Below are 8,925 nucleotides of genomic sequence, written 5' to 3'. Positions count from 1 at the left end.
TAATTGAAGGCATTTGCCAATACATATTAGGATAGGAGTTTGGGGATGGAATACCCCTTTAAGGCTATGTGCACACAATGTCTTATTCTAGTTGTTTCTGCAGCGGAAACCACCTAAAAAACCTATCACAAAAATGTTCAAAATAATGAACATGCAAATTCCTATATAAGAACGCCTCGCTGTTCATATATTCAGGCTTTTGAATCTCTTTTAACCACTTCAGGTTTCTAAAAACACTGAGCCGTTACAAGAAGTGACTGGTCCATTCTTATACAATTTTCTACTCAGTAGACGCTCGATACTTTACAATAGAAGTCAAATCGAAAGCTCAAAAGAGGACCAGACACTTTTTTGGGACGTTTTTGGCTTAACACCCGCTAGTGGCGTCTTCATTATTCAATGTAGTGAAAAAGCCTCTGGAAAATGATAGTAAACACCACTTCATCAAAATCATAGGAAAACCCTCCAAAAATATATCGCCAGTAGCTATAACTGTGAGAAAAGCGTTCAGGAAACGGCTGAAAAAACAACACAAAAGATGCTCCAGGTAAAAAAGAAAACCTCCCAAAGAGTCTTCTGCTTGGAAAATTCTGCGAGTTTCAAAAATTTGCACATAGCCCAACAGGATTCCCCCCACGTTGAGAGCCTCTATACAGGCATGGAAACACCTTGCTAACAAAACTCCTAAAATAAACAAATATAACCAAATTAGAAACTTTAGTCTCAACTTCCTAGCTATTATTGCAAACCAGAAGATACTGACCTCATGGCACAACTCAAAACTAAACAAAATAAGCGACATTCATGATGGTTTGGATTTTCTCTCTTTTCTGGATATTAAAATTAAGCATAAAATACCCGACTCAGATTTTAAAACTCTTATTTCCATCAGAGAATCCCTGCGTAAAATCCTTAATAATAACAATCCTCTCCCAGAGATAATTGATACATTATTCTGCAACCCAAATAGTGTGCCTATTTGGAAAAACCAAAAAATATATCAACATTTAATAGAAGATCTAAATTTCGAGAAACTGAAATACATGCTGGATTGGGAGAAGGACCTAAAACAATCCTTGTCTGAAGAGAATTGGCAGATCGGTTTAAAAGCAACAAATTCCTCAACTATTTGCTCTTCTCTTTTAGAATCCCACTACAAACCTCTCACCCGATGGTATTTTACTCCACTCAGGCTCCACCAAATTAATAAAAACAACTCCTCCTCATGCTGGAGGAACTGTAACGGCTCCGGTAGCCTACTGCACATTTTCTGGGATTGCCCAATATTAAAACACCTCTGGATAGAAATATCCAAACTAATTAATCAAATCACCCATTCCAACATAGTTATTACCCCCCAATTAGCTCTCCTCTCTCTAGACCTTGACCAGATTGATCCATCCTTCAAATTTGTTGTTATCCACATCTTCCTCATCACCAGATCCCTTATTGCAGCCAACTGGAAAAATCCCCTCCCTCCATCTATTACAGAACTTATTGAAGCATTAGCCCAACACAACAATTTTGAGAAACATTATGCCACTATTAACAATAATTTCCCTAAATATTTCCGGCAGTGGAATCCATGGAATCAATACCGCCAAGGCGTTACATGAGATCAGATGATCCTACTAATTGAATTCTAACATGTGGTTGTCTTTGTGTTCATCTTATTATTTAGCCTTCAGCTAGGGAATTCTTATAATACTGAAATCCTCTAGACGTTGACAAATGTGATATATTTCATCGTTCTCAATTTTAACTGTTGTATATGTTTAATCCTCCTATTCTCTCTCATATTACAACCAACTTATTAGATGTTCTCCTTTTCCCAGTTTCCCTCCCTTTTTCCTTCCCCCTCTTACCAGTTTCCCCAATAAAAATTTCACTTCTCTCCTCAACCCCATACTCCTCTTCCTATCCTTACTCCCTTTCCCATTTCTATAGTACTTAAATGGTAAGATTATAGAACATAAGAATGATTAATGCAATGACAATACAACTCTTTAAAATTTGTACTTCCCCACAAATTTTCAAAATAAAAAATATTTTAAATCATAGCCCAACAGGACCAATTAAGGTACCGTCACACTAAGCGACGCTTCAGCGATCCCACCAGCAACCTGACCTGGCAGGGATCGCTGGTGAGCTGTCAGACAGGGAGATCTCACCAGCAACCAGTGACCAGCCCCCAGCCAGCAGTGACGCGTGGAAGCGATGCTGCGCTTGGTAACTAAGGTAAATATCGGGTAACCAACCCAATATTTACCTTGGTCACCAGCGCACAACGCTTAGCGCTGGCTCCCTGCACTCCTAGCCAGAGTACACATCGGGTTAATTAACCGATGTGTAGTCTGGCTATGTGTGCAGGGAGCCGGCACAGACAGCGTGAGAGCGGCGGACGCTGGTAACGAAGGTAAATATCGGGTAACCAAGGAAAGGGCTTTTTGGTTACCCAATATTTACCTTGGTTACCAGCGTCCGCAGAAGCCGGCTCCCTGCACATTCAGTTGTTGCTCTCTCGCTGTCACACACAGCGATGTGTGCTTCACAGCGGGAGAGCAACAGCTAAATAATGGTCCAGGACATTCAGCAATAACTGGCGACCTCACAGCAGGGGCCAGGTTGTTGCTGGATGTCACACACAGCAACATCGCTAGCAACATCGCTGCTACGTCACAAAAGTTGTGCCTCAGCAGCGATATTGCTAGCGATGTTGCTTAGTGAGACGTGGCCTTTAGTCTTCAGATTCTTACTCCTTCCATGGGATTAATTAAGGTAAATAAAAATAATTTGCACCCTTTAATGCCGCCCCCTCTACCTACTTCTCCTCTTTCTAGCACTAGTCTTTATATATATATATGTTATTTTTTTAATGAAGTATATTTTTATATAAGTATATATTTTTAATTAAGTATATTTTTTTAATCAAAATATATAAAATAAAAAAAGAAAATAAAAAAACACTAATACAATTTTTTTTACATTTCCTTTTATTTTGAAAACAGCGTTTTAACCTTTTTTTAGTCAATTATATATAACAAAATCTACAGGACGATTATAAAATGGAATGGAAGAATAATATATATCCAGTAAGTAGCAATGTTATGGTGCGGTGACAGACGGATCTACGCATGATTCTGGTTATCCGTTGGCGCGGTCAGCTCAGCCGAGCCATGTATAGGTGCTCAGCAGTGGTCACTGATAGGAAATGCATAAGAGTATAAGTAGATGATGAAAATGATCTACCACATTAAAAACAAGCAGCATAAAAAGTAAAACAATCTAAAAGGAAAAAAAAAAAAAAGTAAAAATAAAAAGTAACCGTCATATATACAAACTTCTGTACAAGATGATGAAACAGCAACCAGCGCGGACTTTGTTAGCGACTCCTCAATACTTTACGCCTCAATACTTATTATTTGCTTTTTTTCTTTTGTATGTATATTGCTCCCTTAGTATACTACGACATAAATTAGTATCCACAGCTCAGTAGCTCAATGTTTTGGAGGTTTTTTTGTATTTTTTTTCTATACTTTTGCCTATTCTAAAAGGACTTTTATTTACGGTGATTGCACAAAAAGGAAATAAAAAAAAAAAAGTCAAAATGCTGTGGCCAAAATGAGGTAAGTCCCGCATCGATAACTGCAGCGAGCAATACGTGGTGAAGGTGGCACATCATCTACTGCATGATCCCGGAATCCACAGACGGCTGCTTCCTCGCGGTCTTTGGAGGGGGCGGCGGTGGCGTTTTGCTGGGGAGTGGTGGCGGCTGGTGCTGAAAAAAATTGAAATGTAACCATTAATTAATATACAAAAGAACACAAGACCATAGACATAGTTCACACTAGTAGAGAGGTGGAAGGTGGCAGCAGTCGGTCACCCATGTGATTAAATGATGGAGCATGTTGAAATGCAACATGCCCTCTCTCACTGGAACGGACACATACAAAATAGAAGAAAGGCCAATTCTGTCAAAATCAGAAGTTTTGCTGACTTGGTATCCATATGTACAGGGATGGAAAATTTAGGTGTTGCTTGATTTGGTCTAATGGCACAAATAATCTGTTATCCCCTTGTGCCTGCTCCAGTTTTAACTTCTGGCCACCAAACTGCAGTGATTCCTTACACATTTCAAGTGATTTGTTGGTTATTAATGATCTTTTTGCAGAAACAGCGCCTCTCATGCCCGCAGGTCGTGTATGGTATTACAGTTCAGCAATATTTCAGTGAATTTGTCACTATAGTGGTTCTATCTTTGGGAGAACATATAGACTAGTGAGTGGTTTTTTTTACCATCACCTTTACTTGAGCGTAATGTAGTTTTCTCCGCAACAAGCGGCCAATTACTATTGATTAAAGGGAATGTTTATTGTCTTTTTACAAGTTAATTTTTTATGTTGGATGAAATAAGTAAGAGGCCGGAACAATAACAATTATCCTAAAAGTGCGGCAGTAAGATGTGTGACCGGCAGCTTTGTATGGATTATGCTGCGGCTCAAACTTCTGAAGATGCAAAAATCAATTTATAGTTATTATTATGGATTCTTTTTATACAGGAAAAAAAATATCCTTAACAGCCGAGAAAAAAAATAAATAAATAAATCAGAAATCCTTCTTGAGTTCATGACTCGAGTAGCCAAAAATTGATCCACCAGGAGGACGAAAAGAGGTTGGACGGACATCTGTCTGGGATGATTTAGTGAATCCTGCTTTGAGCAGGTCTTGGACTAGATGACCCAGGAGGTCCATTCCAACTCTAATATTCTATGATTCTACGACGGAGACCCTCTTTTATTTTTCCAAAGAGGTCCTAATTTTTATGCCGACTATTTTATTTTTGGTCAGATTTTAATTTTCGGCTCCAAAATTCTTAGGTTTTCTCCACTTGTACTCGACACTGGGGGTATCTTTATAGCTTATTACATAGATTTGCAGCCATGTGGCCACCAGCCCAAAATTCTGAGGTCTCCTACTACCTGTTGGAATCTTCTGGACCTCTTCTGGTCAGTAGGCTCAGTGCGCCATCATACTTGTATTGCGCCACAACGATGATACCCTATAATAAGAAGAGGCGGCACTGGAAATGCCGGTGGGTAGGGAATGAGTTGGATGGCTATTGGACTTCCAACGTGGCTGTTGAACCAGGATCCTGCAAATCTTTTTGATCAAATCTATAAATAAGTTCTATAGAGCTGCATGATGTATCGCCCCCTACTGGTGCCTGCAAGGATAATTTTATAATGTATTGTTTTGTTCTCCTAAAGACCTAAACAGCCATGGAGGGCAGCTGATACACATGCGTGTGCATGGTCAGACAGGTTAAATGACTGAGGAATCCAAGTTTTAACCTCTCCCATCATATTATGTAGTCACATACATAGGGGCCTGCTCAGGAGATGATCCGGGGGGTCCTGGCTGCCTGTAACTGCAGTGATCTGCTGCAAAAAAGGGATATGTCACCAACAATGAAAGGTTTGGATCAAAACCGGCCCTGTCCAAACATTCAGTCTATGACAAGGACGGGACATAAAGATGTAGTGATCCTCGTACGGAGGAGCATGGTGCTAGGTCATCACTTGGTTTGTATTGGTGTCCACGCAGTTTACATACGAATGCCCATGCCAATCTGATTATTGAGTGTGTAGACATGCGGTGATCCTCCTCGTATGTTCATAACGGACGTGATCTCTGCTGTCATACATAAATCCAGCAGATATCGGGAGTCTGCCAGGTCACATTAGACCCTATTCTGAGCAAATTCAGTGAGTCGCGCACACCTCGGGGGAGAGGAGAACCTTATGTAAAAGGCACATCTGCATCACAGCGGCAATCTGTCCTTCCTAATAGCCTCCTGTATCCAAGAAAGCGAAGGGACCCCCCTTATTGTCAATTTCTATGTATATATACGTCAATAAGATTGATATATGAGCAAGAGAGACATTTAAAAAAAAAACTGCGGAGAAGATGTGACAGATGTAAGAAATGACAGATAATGAGTATATGACAGACAGATATAACGTAGATATAGTCTATATCACAGCCATTGTATCTGTGTATTTACAGCACGAGCTGCAGGTACAGAAATATGAAGATATGAGCATCATAGAATATCTACCCATAATGACAGATATAGACAGGTGGGCAGATATGACTGATATAGAGGTGAAAGTCAAGCTTGAAAGTTTGTGAACTCTTCAGAATATTCCGTATTTCTGGAAAAATTTGACCTAACACTGCATCAGATTTTCACAAAAGCCCCAAAAGTAAATAAAGAACCAAATCCTAAGTCATCTATCGGGCCACATAGGTCATAGGAAATTTAATTAAATGATACCTTGATATCAGCAATCCAAAGTCTTATTTCAGAAAAATAGTGTTCATGTTTTTCTTATATGCAAATGAGCCGTTAAGATCTATGGGCCGTATATAGATCTCCCCGAGAGCCAAGCCAATCATGGGACCTTGTGTGGATTACGTCGGACAGTCCCACACTCCCATCCCCTTTGCAGGCACTTTCAATGTTAAAGGGCTAGCGGGGTGCGGTGCACAGCCGCGCACTTTAACAGTGACAGTTCCGGCCGGGGGCAGGGGGTGCGGGGCTTCCCTGCAGTCTCTGAACCACGGCCGGCACTATCATTGTTAAAGGGCTGGTGCTGTGTGGGGCACGGCACCGCACTTTAACAGTAAATATGCCGGTCGGGGAGGGAGGTGTGTGGCAGCACCGCTCTCCCCTCTCCCAAGCCTGCACTGTCAGCATTAAAGGGCTTGAGGGGTGCGGGGCACGGCCCCACACTTTAACAGTGACAGTACCGGACCAGCGTAGGGGGTACGGGACTGCGCCGCACTCCCTGAACCCCGGCCAGCACTGACAGTGTTAAAGGGCTGGTGGGGTGAAGAGCCAGGGTCGTTGAGCGAAGTAGTGTGAATTATTGTGGAACTTCATGGGTCTTTTGGGATTAATAAAGAGGGGAAAGATGGTGCTGTATTTTCAAATATTTCAAATAAAGGATTTTTCTTTGTGTTTGTATTTATTTCTTTTTACTTATAGGATTAGTAATGGAGGGGGTCTCATAGACCCCTACCCATCACTAATTTTGGGCTTGATAACAGTTGTGCACTGTCATTAACCCCTTAGTACCCAGATTGCTACCGCACCAGGGCAGTCTGAAAGAGCCGGCTAAAGTGCTAGGATTGTCGCCTCTAATGGATGCGACAATCCTGGGTGGCTGCAGGCTGCTATTTTTTGGGCCTCCCCAGCCTGAGAATACCAGCCCCCAGCTGTTGGGCTTTATCATAGCTGGGTATCAAAATTGGGGGGGGGGGGGGACACGACTGCACGCCGTTTTTTAAAATTATTTATTTAAAAAATAAAATAAAAAGCCACATGTGGTTCCTCTTATTTTGATACACAGACAAGATAGTCGCATGGCTGGGGACTGTAGCCATTGGCTTTATCTGTGTTCAGTATCATAATATGGGGGGACTCTACACCAATTGTTTTATTTAGTTTCTTTTATACCATGATACTGACCCGCAGACAGCGCCTGTGAATGGTTGTAGTCAGACGCTGTAACACAGGCTGGGGGCATGTCTGACTGCAACCAATCACAGATGCCATATGGATGAGCAATGATGAGCGGCCCAGGAAGAGAAGGAGAGGCCGCTGGAGCAATCACAGCAGCTCCGGAGCCTTGGTAAGTATGAACCGCTTGCTTCATTCTCATTTTCTTTATTTTCCTATATATATTTTTTTTTTCTAATTTCCCGGACATGACACTTGGGTACCTTTGAAACCGTGTGAATCCGGACTTTTACAGTCCAGGTCCGCACATCACTAATTAGGATCAATCAATTCCCCTGGTTCTTCTATCTCTTCTTCTGAACATCTGGTAGGAACTGATGCCAACCTGAGGAGAAGCAAGGCTCTTTGATATCACGAATTTCTCTTTTAACAATGTTTTTAACTTCATCTTTGATTAAAGATTTTATTTTCTGAAGTATGGAAGGAGCTTCTTCAACCATGGTTCTTTCAATTAAAGATCGATAGAGCTTTGTAATATATATTTGGGGCAAAATTTCTCTGCATAGAGCACATTCTCTGTTTTTAGTTCCTGGCCTATAGAACATTAATAACAATGTATTATACTAGGGGAAAAGTACACTCACCTATCCTAAGCCTTGGCCACTACCGAGCTAGGAGGAGGTTTCAGTTCGTCTGTCACCACTAGACACCGGATTTTCTATGCTGCACATACACTGCCATTGGTAAATGGAAGTCTCCTTATTTTAAAAACTTTCCCTTTCAGGGTTGGGTGGGAAGCCCGCCGGTTCTGACTTCTTGTTCTGGACCATCCTCTAAATCCGGAAGTGGCAAGTAATCCGTGCCTGCGAGTCACTATCTTGGCGTGTGATACCATCTCCGGGTCACCTCCCAACCCAAAAGAGGTCAGAGATCTTGCCCATGTGCAAAAGCGCCTTACTATTGGCCAACACCGCTCCTCCTCTCACCGGAAGTCACATCCTTGCGTATCGTGGCCACATCTGGTCCCAATCTCCAAACCCGGAAGTGGCCTGCCAGGAATGCACCACAGATGAGCTAGAATGCTCCATAGACTGAGCTATGACCTGACCAACTCCGGGCGCCCAACGACAGCTGACATCCTCCGTTTCCAAGACTTGCCGACTGCCCCAAACAAGATCCACTCATCTGGAGACATCTCTCCTGGTACTTTTCACCCCCAAGGGTTGTAGGTCTCCTCCTTCATGAACAGGAAACCACACTGGGGAGTTCGGAGACGTACTGCCCTTTTATTTTCAGTAGGTTTCCTGTTCCTCGGGGCGAATACTCATTCTCATATGCGGTGCTATCATAGTGAAGGGACAATATTGAAAATTCTGAGGGGTTCACAAACTTTTAAGCAA

The 8,925-nt window shown here is 41.9% G+C and overlaps 1 protein-coding gene across 1 annotated transcript in view; it reads right to left on the bottom strand.

Moving 5' to 3' along the window:
- Nucleotides 1–2,992: 2,992 nt before the first annotated feature.
- DOCK1 (dedicator of cytokinesis 1) overlaps nucleotides 2,993–8,925 on the bottom strand; it is a 523,077-nt gene continuing 517,144 nt past the window's right edge. Inside the window, exon 51 of the mRNA XM_075351602.1 lies at nucleotides 2,993–3,778. Within this exon, the coding sequence (XP_075207717.1) occupies nucleotides 3,683–3,778 (96 nt within the window). The 3' untranslated portion in view covers nucleotides 2,993–3,682. The remainder of the gene's footprint in view (nucleotides 3,779–8,925) is intronic.

This window comes from Anomaloglossus baeobatrachus, chromosome 5, assembly GCF_048569485.1.
Source record: "Anomaloglossus baeobatrachus isolate aAnoBae1 chromosome 5, aAnoBae1.hap1, whole genome shotgun sequence".
Lineage (NCBI taxonomy): Eukaryota > Metazoa > Chordata > Amphibia > Anura > Aromobatidae > Anomaloglossus > Anomaloglossus baeobatrachus.
This window is presented reverse-complemented; position numbering and strand designations above follow the sequence as displayed.